We start from the raw sequence: 20,372 nt of genomic DNA on the forward strand, positions 1-20,372 counted from the left end.
CAGAGATGATACCCCAGCACAGCTCTGGTTGTGGAAGCATAAAAAATGAAGCTGCAATCTTCCAATGTAGAAGAAAATGAAATGTCAAAACATCAAAAAACTTTTCTGAAACCAAGTTTCTGTTGTGTAGCCAGCCTCTATTGGGACACATGTTATGAAGCAAATTATCTTTTTACTGAACCAGACAGGAAGAATGAAAAATCTATAGCTAATTTAAAATCTACCTGCTCCACACAGTATCTAAAATATTTTCCAAATGCATAGTGGCAGAACAGTTCTCCTAAACAAGGGATTCGCTCATTTGCCCTCCAGATCATCATTGATACTCCCTTAACCATGGCTTAGTGTCTAAAAAAAGTTCATTAATTTTCTTTCACAAAGTTTCTTACCAAAGTCCTGACGAAAAAAAAAAGGATTTGAAAGTAAGTTACATGAAAGGACATGACATCTCTGAACCTCAACAAAACTAGGGAACCCATAGAAAAGTTTTCTTGCTTTTTTTTCCCCCCTTTCTTTTTTCACAAGAGAGTTGACCTCTGACAGGCTAGGATTTCTACTATGCTAAACATTACAGTGAGAGAACCAAGGAATGAAAAACTGGCCTGTACTCGTGATAATAAAGACTTCCCAGGTAAAAGAGAGTGGCAATGATTTGTAATTATACTGTCCTTTGGTCACACAGATCCCCAGCTCCTGCCCCACAGAGCAGGAGGAAAGTGAATGTGAGGAAAGTGAAAGGAATGTGAAATTCTGTGATTGCTTAGGCTTTAATGCCTTCATGCAATTCACAGATTTCTAATTCACCACAAGGACTCACTACCTAATTACTAAGGCCTCAGTGCTCCAGGGAGAAAGGGAAGTATTAGCCCTGCTTTAACCCCTTTAAGAAAAACCTACAAAGAAGTAAATCTTCACACATAGCCTTCAGACACAGCTGCATCTGTGCAAGTCTGTGCCACAGCCTCTCAAGCAGCCTGAGGACTTCTGTGGGCAGCAGCCTCTGCACAAAGCCACCCAACTGCCACAAACACACAGCAGCAGCCTCTGCACAAACCCACCAGACTGCCCCAAACACACAGCAGCAGCCTCTGCACAAACACACAGCAGCAGCCTCTGCACAAAGCCACCCGACTGCCCCAAACACACAGCAGCAGCCTCTGCACAAACCCCCCAGACTGCCACAAACACACAGCAGCAGCCTCTGCACAAACCCCCCAGACTGCCACAAACACACAGCAGCAGCCTCTGCACAAACCCACCAGACTGCCCCAAACACACAGCAGCAGCAGCCTGCATCACAACAGAGGTGGGTATTGTTCCACCAGGACTGAAGTGCAAGACTGGCCAAGTAGAGGTGAAACTCAAGAAGGTGAATGACCTGGACTGAGCTCACAGAAACCACTTGTCCCAACAGCACCCCTTAAAATGTTGCAGAAGTGAAGGGTAGTCAATCCAAATCCATTGCACACAGAACTCTTATTCCTCAGCACAGAGTGATTTGGCCATCCTCCTGAGATTAATGGTGCTCATGCCTTGGAGCTAACCTGACCTTCCATGACACTGTTCCAGCACCAAACAAAATTAAGAATAGTGTTTTGAAAACTCTGAGAAACATTAGCATGTGGGACTCATAAAAGTGACTCACACAGAGTAGAAACCAGAGCATTGCAGCCTTACTAACAACTTGAATCTTCACATGCAAGCTTCCAGACTAAATCTAAATTCTGCCAGGATCATAAATTATCACATCTATTCCTGTTAGTCCTTTCTTGCTTTCCAGAAGCATCTCTTCATAATGAGGACTGAAATGACATCTTTTCTACCTTCCCCCTTTTCTTATAAAGGGTAGCTTCTTTCTGGTTCCTAAAATCACAGACTTCAATTTCATCAAGTCTCTGACCAGTACAAGGATCTCCAGATAAGCTTCTTTGAAATGTGAGTCAAGGGAAAGGCAGGATATGGTGGTAGTTTTTTCCTCAGCTGAAGATACTCAGGCTGACAGGCCTCTGATGATTTCCATTTAGTATTTTTATTCTGTACTAAAAAGTATAAAAATCTGTGAGTGTACGTATATTTTTAGTGTACCAGCACCAAACAAAACAGAAAGCAAGAACTGGTGCATAAAAATTACAGTAGGGGAGAGCAGAGACAGACAGAACTATTGAAAAATAAATAGATTTGCAGGATACTTTATGGCTGTACAGAAAAGGACACCTGAAGTGAGTGTCACTATAAATGTTACTAATTTAATTAATTAGGAATACCAAGCTAAGCCAGTCAAAGTGAAAGAGTGACAGTAGCAATTCATACACTTGTTCAATAAGTCTTTTTTCACCATCAGGAAATGTTCCATTCGGGAATATGACCATTAGGTATATCCCATTTAAAAAACCCTGACCAAACTGCCAGAACTCCAAACATGGTCCCTGGATATGCATAAATTCTGTCTCCAGTGAGTACATAGGGACCAGAGCGCTACATGTTCATAGTGGCAATTTGTCCTGGATTTGGTGATATCCGCAGCCTACTCAGGCCTGGAGTTACAAGAGAAATATAAAACACCAAGAAATACAAGAGAAACAGCATGCTCAGATCAAATCCAACATGGATAAGAACATGCAGAGTAAATCCAGTGCACAATAGAGATGTGTGCTTCTTTTCAGGAAATCTTGGACAGAACTCTGGTAGGTGTAATTAAATGTTTTTACCCATAAGAATATATAACAATTTTCATAATAAATCAGACATGTACCTCTAAACTCAATAATGGTATTTGCTAACATGGATTCCCCATCAAAGTACTTCAGAGAAATCTGAATTGCAGAGAGCAATAAATCTCTGATGCCCTGCACACAGCTGGAGCAGCATGCAGGGAGCTGCAGTCACATCTTTTGGAGTGCTGGGATGTTGGGCACTGCTCCCTGTGTGGTGAGGTGTCCCCATGAAAAGGATGGCACTTGCTGTGCATCCTAATGTGCTGCTGTAGATCAGCCTATTCCCAGTTCTTTCCCCAAAGCAGTTCACTGAAGCACGACCACAGGCTCCAGCTTGCTTCTCCTCTCAGATATGCTCACCCTCTGCTCTAACTCCTCCACTCTCCCTTCTGTTCTGTTAGGTTTATTTTCATCACAGTTACAGAAGTTTCGTGCTGAGCAAGTAAAATGATAGTTCCTTTTCTAAAAATCTTTTGATGTTTCCCAAAATAACTGCATCTACCAGACCTGTGAACCAGACCAAAATACCCTTTCACTAGTATTCAAAGGCAGAGAAGATAAACAGTGCTATATAAATCAGATTATCTTCCCCAGTGCAGAAATTCCTTTCCAATAAGTCTTTTTCTGGTATTTTACTGCTCAAATCAACACAGATACACACTGTCCACTTTTTTTTTCTCCTGGGAAGAGGACAGTTTACTTGAAGCCACTATCAAATGAATCACATTTCCACCTTGTAAAAAATTAAAGCAGCAAATTAAACTGCAGATGAGAGATACATCACACAGCAGAATATTAGATTAACTTAAAGCAATCCATCAACTAAGAAAGGAAGAAAGACTCATCCATTTATTCTAGATAATTTCTTTTGTGGAAAGGAAGGTTTTTCATTGGTATCTGCAGAGAAAATCATTTCTGCCTGCCTATCAGTCCTGGCATGTGTCTCCAAGAGGAGGCATAAATACAGCTCAGGACCCCCAAGTGGAGCCCAGCTTTACCTCAGAAGCTGTAGAGGCACAGGGCCTGCCTGAGACCTGAGCACATTGTCCCTCTCAGCAGTGCTGACCACTTAATGCTTCACCAGAACTGAGCTTCTTCCTCACCTGAGGAGCAGGGACACTGCAAGTTCCTCTCACTGCCTCTGTCACTGACCCTCTACTAAGTTACTGATGAGATATCTTTTGATTTTCCAGTTTAGTGTAAACTTTTCCAGTGCAAAAATTGCTCCCTGTGCATTTGTATGGCACCCAGCTCAGTCAGTACCTGATGTACTGTGTCTGTTGTGCAGTGTCTCTTACAACAGATTTCCAGGATTATATGCAAACAGAAAGAGCATTTTAGCTTGACAGTGCTGTTCTATAAATTTGGATTCCCAAACCATCTTATTTTGTCAATCTTTGAAACAGATTAGTTTGCATATAAAATCACAGTTCATTTGGCACAGGATTTCCATACCTGGCTGCTTGTCAGTGCTTTGTGCAGTGTTATGAACCTCTGTTCCCCCATTAGTATTCACTGCAGCAAGATGATGAACGACACTGAAGATGTGTTTATCTGATGTAATTTCTTACTTGTCTTCACCCATTTACTATATACCTCATTTTGTTTCCTTTGTTGTCTTCAGTCTTTTACCTAGGAAAACTGTTAATTTTTTTTTCATGATTACCACTTTCTGCATATCCAGCTTCTTTGAAAAAATTCCTATTGACTTCAGAACACACTGGAACTGGCCTCTATGGAGGATGAATGTGTCTGGCATGCCTAATGCTGCAGTACCACCACCTACTCATCCTCTCTGGTTCTTGTCTGTTTTGGGGCTTCACATTTTATCAGCTCTGCCAATAAAACGTTAACATTTACCCTCCTTGCTTGCATTTCAGAAATATCCCAACCTCTGGCCATGCTGGCAGCATGTGGCACTCCTACCTAAGCCTCAGCCTGCACTCTGACCTCAATAAACAGTGGTACCTTTGATACCCAAAAGCCAACAAGAACCAGCTCATCTTGTCAATCTCTGAACCAGCAGGAGGGTCTCATCATTTTGTGACATGCAGCTTCATCCATGACTGATCTTGGTCCCTTTTAAACAGTGAAGCATACATGCTCTACTTCTCCATCACCTGTAAAAAGCATTTTTTTCCTGGATGTGACCATGCAAACATAATGCAATACACACAAGAATTTTCCCCATTACAGGATGTAGGGTAACAATCTTTACCTTAGGACTTGTATTTTCCTGCAACTTTGCAGGACAAGTCGTTTCAATTGGAAAAAACAAATTATGCCAGAAAGAATTCAGCTCATCCTCCCTCTCCGTAAGGCCAGCCAAAGGGACTGGCTTTTTAATTATTGAGCAAGAGCGTCAGTAAAACATCTCCACCTCCTTCACAGGATCCTCAGGCTCCAAACTCATTATCAGATTGCTTTTTAAGAGTCAGCAAATGAAACTCCCTCCAGCGTTATAATCACCACAGTGATTATAATTCCATGGTGCAGTGAAGTTTTAGGTCGCTACAGACTTGGAGCCAGTGTTACAACCACAGACTGCACCACACAGCCCCCACCAAGCAGCACCACACTGGGAAGCTCAATCTGCTTACTGGAACAATCTTTAAATAGTATTAGCTGGCAGACAGCATTTCCTCCAGCTCAGGCTGCAGCAACACTAGGGGGTTGTAATGCATCCCAAATAGAACACAGCACATGCTTCGTAAGCTGTCCTATAACTGGCTCTTATTTATTAGAGACTCAACTCCCCTAAAGTGGGATTGGAAAGGCAACAGGAAGAAAAAAAACAACTCTCTTATTTTTCAAAACATTATGTTCAAAATATTGCTTCAAACCCAGCAATTTTTTGATAACCATTTTTTTGGAAAAGCCATGTTTTTTTTAATAACCATTATAAAGTAATAATTGAGAACATTTCAAAAAGCATTCTACTTGATCAAAAACAGTAAACCAGAGATGGTACCTTCAGACTCTAAAGATTCCTTTACAGGAAAAAAAAAAAAAATCCTCTTTTATATTTTAGCCACAGACTTGAAAGGTGAGTGTAAAGGGTTTAGACCATTTTTCAAGCACTTAGCACCTCCCAGGTGAGGCCCAGGTGTGGATAAAATTTGGCTAGACTTTAGAATGAGCTTTTAGGAACACTCTTAAATCTGTCTGCAAGTAGATGCCAATCCTAATCTAGTTTCTCTTGGAGCTCTGTCCCTTATTAGATTCAATAATCACTCTTCTGAATGACGGCAAAAGGAAATTCACTAAAAACTGTTTTGGAGATCTGAAAGTATCTCTCCCAGTGTGATAATTACTATGTTTCCATTTCTGTTAATGACATCTAAGAACTGGAAACAAAAGTAGTGGCGGAGGATTAAGTAATTATGGAGTATTAGATGCATTTGAAGAGCAGGGTCACAGAAAAAGGCAGGAGGAGGAAAGAGTGAGCATGCTGTGGGCTGCTCATCAGCTTGAAAGCTATAAAATATTCCCCCTTACTCACAGCGTGGTAGCTGTAAAGGACACAGACTCACAGTACAGATCAGCTGTTCTTTATTGTCCCCATTCTGGAAAGATACAGCTTTTATGGGTAAGTAAAGCTCTTGTTAACTATAGATAGATACCATCTCTAGTCTGTGCTTAATTTTCTCTCATCTACAAATTGCAGATGTATGTGACAGAAATAGAAAACTAATTTAAGCTCGTTTAAATATACAAGTGTAGTTCTATGATAAATGCAATACTATAGGTGACCTAAAATTCTTGTGTCTTCTATTTCAAATAATACTTAACACTTAAAGTCACATGAAAATTAAGGCTGGTTTAAAGAAAACTAGTAAATTATAAGAATGGCAATGAAAAGGGAACTTAAAGCACTGGAAAATGATGAGTTCTTATGAAATTTAAGCATTTGAAAGCAAGCTGAAATTCATTCCTCTCTATTGACAGTACAACATCCATCAAAGCAAATATGCTCACATGTGCCTCTGCATAGGTGCTGCACATTGCCAAGCCCTACTGGAAGGACTGGAGCTGCATTTAGGTGGTCCAGACTTTGAATACAATTATTTATGACTCAACCCTCAGCACAGGGAAAGCTGGAGTACAAGCCCTTAGCTCTGACCTTTCCACATGAAAGGAATATCTTTCATACTGGATTTAAAATATACCTTTGAGACTTGAATTTCCATGAGTTTCCAGATCATTCCAAGGTATTGCCTAACTGGATCAAAGGGCTCAGCCTTCCACTTTCATTCATGTGATGAACTCACGTCACAGTTGGATCTCATGACATCAGCAGAACTAATCTTAGTAATACTCAATATGTTTAAGGGTGAAATAATCTCTCTCTAAGAGCAGTATGACAACTGAGATGCCATTTACAGTAATTACCTTCCTAGTCAATTAAATGATTATTCAAGTAAAGTTAAACATTTCAGTAGTTTTGGGACACTGATAAAAAAAGCAGGTGAAAATTTAACTTAAAAGCACTTTAAACAGTCAGAGAGATGGACACAAAACATAAGTGGACTAAACTAGTATTAGACAGGTATTGCTTCTGGCTAAACTACCTCTACTGTACAGGTAATTTCTATAGGACTGACTTCCCATTGCAATTCAGGTGGAGACAGCTGAACTTAGTGGATTGTTTCTTCTACTCCTACATCATTTATGTGTACCTGTCCTACTTTCTCAATGTTCTGCTCAGAAGGTTTATCCTTTTGATCTATTTGCTGGTTGTGGCTCAAAGTTTTTATGCCCACTTTTGTTCCTGCTCTTTCCAGCCTGATTTTACTCACACAGCACTGTTTCTGCTGCCCAAGTACAAAACTCTGGGCAGGATAATCAGAAATGACAAACAGAAACCCACACACTTCTAGGTACAGGTTTGTCAAACTTTAAAAAAAAAAAACCCAAAACCATTCATTCCTTTAAAACCATAAAACAATTCAGATAAATTTTAGATGTAGGATACGTTACCTTCCTTACAGCTAAAAATACTAAAAGCCAGCCTGGAAAATATTACAAATTCCTTGGGTGTGCAGTTTTCAGCATTCCCCAGCACCTTGCCATTTGCTTCAACAGCATTATAAACCCATAATACATCAATACCATAGGGAAATCCCACAGCTGCTGCTTTTAATACAAGTTGCTTTTCCTTCCTGATTTTAAAGCATTGTATCAGATGCACTTAAATAAATCAGAGTCAGCAAACTAATTGCTGTCTAGAACCAAATGAAAATTCAGCTACTCTTCTTTAGAACTAGAAATAGACTGCACCAAAGGCAATAAAGCCATCCTGACCTGCACAGGCTGCAAGAGGGGGGACAGGGTCCCAAAAGCAGTTTTGAACCAACTCCTCAAAGGCTCTCAGCCTCATTTCTGAGGTGCTTTGTAAAACAAAGCTCTTACACTTGAGGAAGGATGAGATTGTGTCTGAAGGCTCATACCTGGTACATGTCCATCTTTTCTGTTTCTAAGGACTTGTTTGTATCACAGTCTCCAACAATCTGGAAAAAAAAAAAGAAAAAACAATCCCTGTCTTCTTGCTCTGTTGCAATCCAAGTAGCTTAATATCCATTTGCCTAAACTTATCATTCTTGTGCTTTGGGATCTCTCCACATGCGTTAAAAAAAACCTAAATTAAGTAAGTAAAATATAGTGCTGCTTGGAAAGAGCTAAATTATCTTTTCACTATTCTAATATCAAAATCAAATTTTCAAGGGGAGCTGTTTTCTAATGGAGATACAATTTAAATTAAATCTATACAGAAAAAGTACTTCACTGAGGGCCCGGTCCAGGGAAGGACAGTGACAGTATATTGCTGTTTATAAACTGGAATGGGGACTTTGCTATGGTCTTTTGTAGTTAAGAGTACAAAGCTATATCCTGTCAAGTCTAAAAACATTTGGGAATAAAAGCAGCTCAGCTTCACTGAAAGATTTGTAGAAACTCCTTCAAAAACACCAATTCCAGACAAGAAAAACAAATATCCATTTAAAAGAAATTACCCCACGTTACAAATTAGAGAATATTTTAAGACTATTAGAAATATCAGAAGTATTTGGAATCAGTGCTGTTTAATGCAGATGTTGAATCTAACATCCCAAAAGTATTTTATCTAAATAATTTTATCATTCTTTAACTTTTATGTGCAAAAAAAGAAGAACAATTGAAAGAAATCTAGCCACAAAGAAATTCAGCCAAGACAAGCTCAGCACAGCAAAAGAATCTTAGGACTTGCTCAGAGACAGTCCCTCCTACCCCTTATTAAATGTTTCTTTTTCTGAAAAGCCCCTCCCACCCACTTCAATAATTTTGATATTAATAAAATTATTTAGATAATTTCTAATGATTGCAAGCATTTCTTCCAGACAAGTAAAATTGAGAGAAACCTGCGAAGATTTTTGAACCAGATAGTTCTGGGTAATGTCAAAGAAGCTTGCACAGCATTACATAAAGATGAATTTATCCAGGAAAATCTTATTGCAACCTTCAATGCCCAGGCAACACCAAACCTACTCACACAGCAAAAGTAACCAGGTCAACATCATTAAGTTAAAACAAAGAAGAAATTAGTCAGGAGGAAGAAAAAAAAAAAATTGAATTTTCAAAATTGCTGAGGCAATTTTTAAAGATGCTAAGGCATCTGTGTCCACCTGCATACCTAAAATCTGATCCTTCTTGCTCTGCTGGAAACAAGCATAAAAGTAACACTTTATAGGTATTGAAAAAGGGATGCACAAGTAAGCAGATGCTGCTGAGCAACTTGGGTTTGGAGCAGAGCTCTAAATGGTAGGTCACATCTTACAGCAGTGTGTTACTTGCATTAAGCACCACAGAGCTCATAAGGCCATAGCTTTTAAAATGTGTGTCAGAACTGAGAATGATCTTTTTTTATGGTACAAAGTCTCTTATACTGCATAAAAATATCCAAACACACACACCCACTAAGCAAGAAAAGATATTCCTGACACGTCCATTATGCAACCAACTTCAATCCTGTCTTCCAAGGACCCTCTTCACATCTCTCTCATTATAAAATAGGTCAAATGCACGTGTCAGGATCAAAATCATAATACTCAGCACTACAAAATTTCAGACAGTGCCACAAAAAAATTTTACATTTAACAGAATTTAGGCAAATTCCCACTACTGTCCACTTTATTCTGGAGATCTCTGTGATTAATAAGGTACCTCACTCCGTAGGTCATGCAATACCCTTATCTTCAACATTTCAGGAACAAAATCTTCCTCTCTCAATGGCTTTTTCCAGATCTTGACTGGAGTCATACAAGCAATTAGCAAGAACAAGACAGGTGCAGGTAGAGGACAAGTTGCAGACAAAATACACTTTTTTGGCATTGTACCAGAGAAGCAAAAGAGAAATGAATGCCCTTTCCAGGCCTACAATGTATCTTTGTACTGTAGCTCTTTAAACAACATTTGTCACACACAAGCAGAACAAATGCTCAGGCCTATGAGTTTACTTGCAGAGAAGCCATCATTAATTAAACCCTAGAAGTTCAGGAATTTTAATCTGGACAGTGGAACCTTTGTGCTGTGCCTGTTTAGGTGGAGTCAAGGCACAAAAGGCCAATAATTGCATTTGCTTTGTTATTTGCCATCCCTCCACATAGGTGTCCTGCCCCTGGCTCCCTGGTGGGGCCTCCTTGCTCTGCCAGCCGTGTCCAACATCCACCTCCACTCCCAGGAGATTGTTTAGCAGGCAGAGCTGAGGGCTGGCCTGATGCTTTCACAGCAGCAAAAAGGCTTCTGCTTTTTCACAGCTGTTCTTTTGCTTGGCCAAAAAGCCCCTTGTAGGAGTTGTCAGCCCAAGGAAATTAGTGTTTTCTCTGCCATGGAGTCTAATTGGTTTTTTTCTCCACTGACAGCTCTTCAAGCTAAATTTAGGGAGCCAGGAAAATTAGACTGAATGTTATTTGGCTGAGACTATGGCCCACTTCCCATACACACATGATAACCATAGGGAAGGGTTCCTTTAATCCACTGTATGCTGCAAAACTTAACATGTATATTAACTGCATGATCAAAGGTATCTTTAGAGACCAACATCACTCAACAAATGCAGAAAGCTAGATCTCCAGTAAGCAAGACAGAAATTTCATTCATTTCCATGAATAAATCCAATTTATCCCCAGCTGTCACAATTTATCTGATTGCTTATCTGTTCACATGTAGCTTTGCTGCACTGACAATTTACTCCTCTTTCACAATACGTGATGAAATCAGCACCTCCTGGAACCAAACAACTGTGAAAGAAGCTGAACTTTGATTTAAACCATCAAGTTTCCTGACCCCTTGTTTATTAAAAAAAAAGCCTACCTGAAAATATTACCCAAACACAAATTGTGCTGATGGTGTTGTACTCATTGCTTTTGACCACAGCACACTTGTGGCTATTCCTGCAAGCATGACTTCCAGCCTTTGGATCTACAATTTCCTTATCTTGCACAATAAATTGGAGTATCTGGGAGCTCAGGCTCAGCATTAGCCTATGAAGCTGGGCTATGTCCAACAGACCTATCCCCTAAGCACTAAGTCAGTTAAATTATCAGGCAGGTAAAAAGGCACATACTGGTACACAAGTTTACAACATTGTGATACCTTTACACTGAAGTGAATTTTACCCCTATTCTCCATCCCTCAGAAAAGGAACAAGTTTAATGGAATACAATTAAGCAGCTTTTCATGCTCTTTGGCACACATGTTCTCCCTGACTGCACTGGGCTGGCTTTATTTTGACTTATCTCACTGGCCTGTTTTAGGTTATCATATTTTTCCTCTTATCTGCTTTCAGTCAGGGTTTTGCAGCCATTTTTCTTGTTGACTCCACAGGGCATAACATCAGCCACAAGCCAAGAGGATCTGCTTTCCCCACACACACTTTTTACTGCACTACCTCCTCGGTGGAATTCAATTACCCAAGAATAAAGCTAAAAATAATAAAAAGATAAGTTGCTTCCCACCTCCCAAACAATCTCAATTTCACAATCAATTGCCATTTTTTTCTCACCACAACAATCTATCAATTTGGTTACCACAAGAATATCAGTATCTCCTTTTACCAGGGCTTCTGAGTCTGCATTTCTCAACTAGTTTTCTGAAAATTTCTTCTGTCCATCTCAGTTTCTTTTTCTACTTTACTGCTAAGTGATTTCTTTACCTCGTTTTCAAATTAAAAAAAAAAAGCCATGCAGGACACCACATCAAAGAGAGCTTTTGTGGCTATCCTACCTGATTTGTGGCAATTAAGAGAATTTTAGACATGGATTATAGAAAGTTTTTTAAATCCTTGTGATTAATAGAGAACATTACAGTAAGTACTAGCCAGTCAGGCTTAAATTCCTGTCTTCATCAGCCATTCCACCTATGGCTCAGGCTAAACAGCGAAAATCTCCTTTAAAATCTGCTGCTTTCTCATGTTCTTTGAATAGTAAAACGTTCCAAGGTGCAGCTCACAGGATCATAGGCTTTGAATATTTTAAAGAGCTCAGGATGGGCCAATGCAGTCCAGAAAGGCTGCAAAAGCAATGAGCAAAGGTCAGATTTTGGGGACAACACAGTGGGCTTTCCCCTGTTTTCCAGTTCTAGGCAAGAGGTATTTTTAGTGCACACTTAAGTATTTTGCCATTAACATTGAGAAAAATTACCTATGGTCTAGACCAGAAGAAAAGAATATTGGGGAAAATATGGGCCTTTTCAGATTCTGAAAGTAGATGGAAGGAGGTATTTCAATTCCCAGGTAATGACAGGGCTCCAGCTTCCTAGGAAAAGCTATACTCATACATTCCTACTCCTTTCCTCCTTGAAGAGAGTTGCTGAAGAATGCAGAGGAACAAGAGTTAAAAACCAGCCAGGTCAGGAGTTGTTCATAATTATATCCCTTTCATCCTCAGGATATTAGTTTTAAATTCTCTCCCCAGGTCCTGTTTAATCTCGTGATTTTTCTCCTACATCTCATCACCCCTGAGTGCAGTGACAAAGACACAAAATGTATCTTTTAACATGGCCATAAGTGGCTTTCCATGGAGACATAGATAATAGCTTATCTGATTTATAGGACAATTTCCTTGCCATGGGTTTGAAAGCCTGAAGAGATGGAGGATCTGTTCCTCCAGTACTCTACTTCATGTACCAAGATAAGATAGCTCTATTAGAAAGAATGTAAGTCAGCCCAGTCCCAAAACAGTTGCATGACTTTCTAGAGATGAAATACAATAATTCACCACTGGAGAAATTAAAAAAAAAAAAAATCTTGCCTTGGATTGAATTGTATCTTTCTCCTCCCCTCCCTGGTAACAAAATCAAAAGCAGCAGCTTTTGCTACCCTTGGTTACAGCAAAATGCTGCAATCATGGAGCTGCAGCACTCACAGCCAGCAGCAATGTGCTTGACCTTACAGGCCTTATTTGCTCTGAACACACATACACTCACCAGCCCTCCTGGACTTCTCCATCCCCAGTTTACACCTTTATGTCTCATATGAAACAAATTTAATATCATATTCCCAGGCAAGGAGACCTGGAGCTTTATTTTGACTACTATACAGTAATACTTCTACTCAGCACACAGGTACATTTATTACCATAGGTTCATTTAGGACCTGCCACAACAAACCAGGAATTATTTTATCTATTTCAGGCAAGAGCATTAAAAAAATGCTGTGAGAAGATGGAGACTTGCAGCTACATGATTTTGCAGGCTGCCACCCTAACATGAATGCAGGTCAACTATTACTTTTGCTTTATTTTAATTATATTGCTAGACAGACCTATCAGCTATTTTGCAGTATTATGAGTTGAAATTTTAGTTTCTTCAGGCTACATCTTAGGCTTTTCAGCTATTCTTGAGCTGCAGAACTCTAGGAGTTTCTCAGCCCTAACCTTCATTCCTCAGCTGTTACACAGGATACCTCAAAATAGAGACTTAGGTTTCCTGCCCTGGTGATACAATAAATTTACCAAAAACTATATTCAAGAGATGACAATTTAAACAAGAAAAAAAAATAATGAGTTATTTTCTCTCTCAATCCAAGTTATTTTGTGGCACTTATCTCTAGTCCATGTTCTGCAAGCTAAATTACAAACAAATTTAACATCAATACTTCAATGAATTTAAGTGCAATTAAACAACATGAAACTTCCACCAAAGAAGATCCCTGTGGAATTGATGACTAAGTTAAGAAAGCATACCTGGGAAAGGATACATAGTGTCTGCTTTTACTGTTCTTTAATCATCTACTACCAGAGACATTACACAAAGCTAAATAGACCTCTATTGTAACTACCTCCTCTTTATACTCTGGAAAAACACATTATCTTCTTTTTCTGCTTTGAATAATGCTGATTATAAGAATCCATGGAAGAACCTTCTAAAATATACTAAGTGACAGAAGAATAAGTTCAGTATGTAAAATTACTGAAGGATGAGGCAGCAAAACACAAGGCATTTGACTGGATTAAGTTCTTTCAAGCCCTCAAATTGGCTTATACTGACCTCACACTGCTCAAGACCCAAATAACAATAAGTAATACCATGAGAAGCATTTATATTCAAGTATAGAATCTATACTTCCTCTAGAAAAAAAATAGAGAAAATCATTTCTACACATGGGAGCAGCTATAAAAAGAAAAAAAAATCAGAAGCCATTGCTGCTTTAGAAGGGACAAAACCAGTTGCTGAAAGAGGGAGCTGTATGGGATTCTCTCACTCCCTGAGGACTTTACAGGTGAAAAACTAGCACTGAGAATTGACACAGCAGTGGTTCAAGGGATCCAAAGAGCTCACTCCTCATGGCTCTTTCCCCACTCCAGAAGCCTCATGAAGCTGCTGTGCTACAGAACACTTTCTGCACTATTGTCTCTGCTCTCATTAGCATGGTCAAAAGCCAGCTCCCACAGCAAAAGCCCAGTTCCTCTGTCTCTTACTCAGTATCTTATGTACAGATTTATGTGTGAATTAATAATCTATGCCTTCAGCTCAAGAAAAAGGCCTTTTGTACCTCAGTCTCAAGAGATTTCTAAACTCAGGCCCTGCAGGCAATGAGTGCCCATTTCCCTCTCTTCTACGGTGAATCAATAAAGCTGGTGAGTGATATTCTAGCAAAAATGCTGATTCAAGAGAACGAATAGTATTCCTTCAGAAGATGTTTATTCTGCTCAAAGCCTCCTCAGAGGCCAGGGGGGTGGGCAGTCCCTGCTGTGTGAGCAGCTGGCTGGCCTGGCTGGCACCCTTCCAGCCTGGCTCCCCGCCACACGGCCCCGGCTGGCCAAGAACCACTGCTGCAAAAACCTGAAACAAACCCTTCTGGTTTGCCTCTAGCTCCACTGTGCCAACAAGCTATTCCAGCATGGGATGAAACAAGATGTCAGCACCCCAGAATTTTTCACAAAGCAGAAATAAATTCCCTTTTCTGGTCAGTTTTAGTCACAATCTGTATATGTTTTACTGCTTTTTCACATAAATAACTGTCTTAAGTGTCTGCTTCACTGCCCCTGCAGAAGCATGGCCTTAAACACAAGGAGTATTGAGGAACCAGTCCCAAGCTAGTTATGCTAATCAAGTTTTTATGAATAACAAGCATGATAAAATTCTGAGTCCCTGAGAAAAAGGTTCAGTATTTTAATACTCTTATAGTTAAATGCTGCTTTCTGTGAGGCTTTTAGAAGTAACTGCTCAGTCAGCCACCACTCATACTACTCATTTCAAAATACCAAAGACCAAAACCAGAGGGGTGTTGTACAAGGACTTTGTCATCATGCATATGGTGCTATTCTACTATCTATTTTCTGGAGAAATGACAAAGCATCCAGATTTCTAGTTACCACTGTACTGACCAGTATAGACTGTCCCCTGTTATTTGTAAAACAACCTCCTCCATCTTAAGAAATCCTGCCTTTCCATAGCTTTATAGATCCTCATTAGAAATATTTTAGAAATCTATTTGCAAACATCACTATTGCTCTAATTAGAGAGCACAGTACTAGAAGTCAAATGCCAACACACTCTGGGTCTTGATAAGATGATAGCAGAATTCAGTAGATAATTCAATCTCACAGGCTTCTAATTTATTTCATGTTGCTCAACCAGCAGCTGTAGCCTTCTGCCCACTCCCGCTAGATCTTTAAGATCAAACTTGATTCAACTGTCAGGTGGCTCAGGTGGTTTGGGTTTTTTTCTGTTTTTGTGTAAAAAAGCTGCATTCTACTGTACTTCATTTACACAAAATGATTTATTCAGCAAATTTTGGCAAGAGAACTGGACCTGATGAATTCAGCTATTTTTCTGGAGATGGCAGCTTCTTTAAAGAACAAAAGCAAATCTGTTTTTAAGTACATGCTTTTAATTTTTTAAGCCAAATAATTTTTCTTCCTAATAGGCAGTAACAGCTTTTAATTTTGTTCTACTTCAAGTCCCTTTACCTCATCCTCTTTTCAAAACAGCTCAGGACACTTCTGTTCCTCAGAGGTAAATTCCTGTATGCACTGAATTTGTGTGTTTTCATTTAAAAAAATCTCACATTAATTAATGGATACATTAGGGACAGAGAATATAGTGAGTTCACCTAACAAAAATAAGTGATCAATTATTAATCCTCATAAAATAATTTCTGAGGCATGATTCATGAGCCAGCATTTTCAATGAAACCATTTGTAAAGCAGAAATGCTATTTTACAACAGTTTTGGTAACATTCTACATTATATCCTAAAGATTAACTGCTTAAGACATCAGATTTCCAGCAATATTTCTTACATTAATTGCAGCCACTTGAGGTCTTTTTGTTTTAGAAAGCAGATGGAGGAATCTTCATATTAAAAGGACAGAAAATTCCTAACAAAACAATAAAATAAATGGTAACCAACTGTCAGAATTGGTTCTGATACTAGAGAGTTTATTAGAGATTAAGAGATGATTGATTACATCATTAACTGTGACATGCAGAACAGCACTGAGATCAACAACAGCATTAATAAAGTTGGAAGCAGTAAGAATGGGATGTGTTTACAAAAACAGTTGCAAGGAATGTGGGAAATTAGCATGCAGAAGTCTGATCTCTGCACAAGTCAATTGTAGGATTATAGTAAAGCACAGAGATGCTAAACACAGACATGATGAAAAAGGTTAGTCTCTCTGACTTGTGTGGAGGTTCACCTCCACTACCTGTTTCAACCTGTCTCTGAACATATTTTTAAGGAGCCAGTAAGAAGGTCAATAAAGGAGATACTGTTAATGCATTTCAATTTCTACAAACCTTTCAATAACCTTTATCTAAGTTATCTTGGGATATGAGAGATGATTATCTGATGAAGTCTGAAGAGCTGAATAAAGGCTGCATTTACAATAGAAAGGCAAAATTATTAGAGGTTACCTTTGGTGGAACCTGTGCAATTCAATATATTCATAAATGACCTAGAAATAGCAGATTTCTGTAAATACTAAGCATATTGACAGAGGAATTACAAAGGAGGACAATAATCAAAATCCATCTGATTATGACAGACATGGAAGAGCTAATAGTGAAGGATAATTCCTTTCTCTTATGACAGCAACTCAAAGGCCATTAACTTTGACCTTTTTGGTAAATCTTTTAAAACAAAGGGAAGTATCTTCCACTTACAACAGTAAAACTTTGTGATGTGGAGATTAAAAATATGAATTCATTTATATAGGGGAAAAAAATCCAAATTGATCAACATGTATTAGATATGTATTGGTGTAAATACTAAGTATGTTTCTAAAGGCCAAAGTTGCCAGAAACAAAGGGAGAACTATTTTAGCCCATCTGTTTCTTGCATCCTTTCAGGGGCTGCTACTGGCCACTGCCACAGTAAATTGTTGAGTTGCAAGTATTTTCTTTGTGATAAACAGGTATTTAGAAATGACAGGCCTGATGTGGGTCATGTAATCACTCCTCTCTCCTCCCCACCTCAAACTCTGCCACAGTTATTATTTGTTAATTTCTGTTTCCAGATAGAATTTATCCCTGCATGTTTATGCCTGCACAAGAGCTGTGTGCTGAGAAGTGACCCCACCTTTGACCTCATGCTCTTGGAATAAATGAGCATATTTAGATCTTGAACCCTCAGGAAATTATTTTATATTAAGACATTAGTACTGAAAAGAACTACCACAAAGAACTCAATATTTTCTATGCTGGCTCACCAAAGTTTTCTATCCCATTCTGTTTAGAAACCCTGAATAAGCACCTGGAATACCTTGGGCTTTGTGGAGATGACACAGAAGCTGAAGATCAGATCCTTGAAAGTTTGAATGGGATTCTCCTGGCTATTACTGAAGATAGTTAAGTATCACTCTGGATCACCAATTAACCATTTGCACAATTCAAAAGAATTCATGGCAGGTTTTGTTTATTGTGATAATCTCTATTTCAAGAAGTGATTGCTGCTGGAACTATAGCTGTCCTCAGGCTGTGTTGCTTTCTTTTCTCTCTGTATAAAACTCACAAAATTACCTGTGACCAGATAAAGTTTCTGGTCACTAAAATACCAAAAGCTCCAGAGAAGTTCCAGGTTTAATATTCTATTTATTACCAACTCCTAGGATTAATTTAGGGTGACCCTATCAGGTCAGGCATTTTAAAAGTAGTTTCTAGTCTACTTATACAAGAGTCCCTTAAGCCTTTGCAGATTCTCCTAAAATGACATCAACCTGCATTTATTTGAGTCTCCTGGCAGATGGTGATTTACTATCTTCAAGCCAGCTGGCCATATTTTTGATGAAAAAAGGCTAAGGGAATTGTCTGTTCTAATTGCTAGTCTAATAAAAGATATTGTGCCTACCTACAGAATTAATTGCTAGGCCATGCCTCAGGAATAGCATCTTAATCCCTGACTTCCCATGCCTTATGCAGGCATCCTTTTATAGTCAGAGAAGATGAAACTGTTTTCTTCTTTGCCTGGCCACCCCCTGCTTCAATTCAGCATGAAGCAGAGTAATCAGCTGGAACCACACTTGCTGCAATTGAAGCAGATGACTGTGCCCATACATTCAGACTCAGACAGCCTTTAAGGACCTTGTTAAATTGGAAGCTTGGATCCCACAGATACCCACTCAGAACTCTAGGAAACAAAGAAACATGTGAATAAAACAGCTGCAATCCTACTGCAGGTACTGCTAACACTCTTATCACTGCAGAGCAGAAGTCCTTCCACCTACTCAGAGTGAGTGGGATCTTCCCAACTTTGGCAAAAATCCTGAAGGGCAATCCACGATGTGCAGTGAAAGCAGCCCACACGCTCTCAGAGATAGCCAAAAATGGTAAGTCATGCTCAAATATTACTGCAAGGCATCTTACAGCACATCAGCTTCATCTTTTCACTCTTGAACTTTGTTTCACAGCTACCAGCTGTTGCTATTGCAATTGTTTCATTCCCTCTCTTATCTACACAGAGGAAATGAAGATACCATGTATTGAAGCAGATTTGGTTCTAGCACTGATACCTTTGCTGGAGAGCACAGACCAAGAAATGCTGCTGCACGCTGGGAGGGCCATTGGCCGTATCTGCTACGATAACCGTAGGTATCCTCTGAATCTGTTCTTCCCTGCCTCTAAGGCATTACTTTAAAGGGCTTTATTTTAAAAGGCATTGCAACCTGGAACTCATAATAACTTAATGAGTCCTGAGCATACCATGCACCTCAGCCTTCAGTTAGGTATGCAATTCACAGAGCTCACAGACACCGGGCTGAATGCACCCCAAGCACTGCCTGAACTCTGGGATTCTCCCCTACATTTTTGACTTCAAGTGGCACATCTCTGTCAGAACTACTTTGAAAGCACAAGAGGAGCAGAGCATCACACATATCTTAACCAATTTTGCAGAGTTGCCTTGGGTCCAAATCCTCAATAGCTTGGTCTTCTTCCAAAGTAATAAGAACATCTAAAAAGCAAAGCACTTGTTTAAAAAGTATGTTTTTAATCTCTTTTTTCCTAACACACTGAGATATTTATCTAAGCAAGGAACAGCCTTCTCTGAGAACCACTGCTTGCACGCAGGAGATCTTGGTGCTCCAATTTCCCTGGATACCAGCTTACTAGCTGGACTCAAAAGTTGAACAATTTTCATTTACTTGCCCCAAACAGTTTAAGATTTTTTTTACCTTTAACTCCCAGACTGCCCAAAATATTTACTGTATACTGAAAGTAACATGGAAATTTTCACCCAGTATCTCATATCTCTGCCTTCAACCTATCTTCTCTAATCCTTCTAGTGTGGATCTGCACAACTTAGAAATTTGTGGGTTTGCCTCCTTCACTGTTCTTATGAAATCCAAGCATGATAGGTACCTGGTATAGATTCCACTAAGCTCCCTGCGAGTTACATGTATTTGTCAGGGAATTACACAATAGTTTAAAAAAGCTGTTCCCTAAAGTTACATTCCCAGCTCATGTAACTCCTGTACACAGCACTGCTGCAGCATATGGCCATCCTGCACATCTGCCTCCCTTCTGGCAGAGCACAGACTCAGCACAGATTTGCCAAGACAACTGTGACATGCTTTAATAAATCCTATTGCTAACACAGTAATAAATGCATCAAAGAGAAGAAAAATTAACTTCACCAATTCCCTGTTTGAATTCCAATAGCACCAGAGCCTTCCTGGTGTCTGCC

General features: G+C 39.3%; 1 protein-coding gene across 1 annotated transcript in view; it reads left to right on the plus strand.

Annotated features, from left to right (window-relative positions):
• The first annotated feature begins 6,089 nt into the window (after positions 1-6,089).
• Positions 6,090-20,372, plus strand: part of LOC139595502 (rap1 GTPase-GDP dissociation stimulator 1-like) — a 31,776-nt gene continuing 17,493 nt past the window's right edge. The window contains 5 exon segments of the mRNA XM_071438750.1: positions 6,090-6,246; positions 6,249-6,303; positions 17,929-18,039; positions 18,895-19,017; positions 19,150-19,275. Coding sequence (XP_071294851.1) covers positions 6,163-6,246; positions 6,249-6,303; positions 17,929-18,039; positions 18,895-19,017; positions 19,150-19,275 — 499 coding nt within the window. The 5' untranslated portion in view covers positions 6,090-6,162.

This window comes from Agelaius tricolor, unplaced genomic scaffold (genome assembly GCF_023055355.1).
Source record: "Agelaius tricolor isolate 1412-34295 unplaced genomic scaffold, bAgeTri1.0.p SCAF_13, whole genome shotgun sequence".
Taxonomy (NCBI): Eukaryota; Metazoa; Chordata; class Aves; order Passeriformes; family Icteridae; genus Agelaius; species Agelaius tricolor.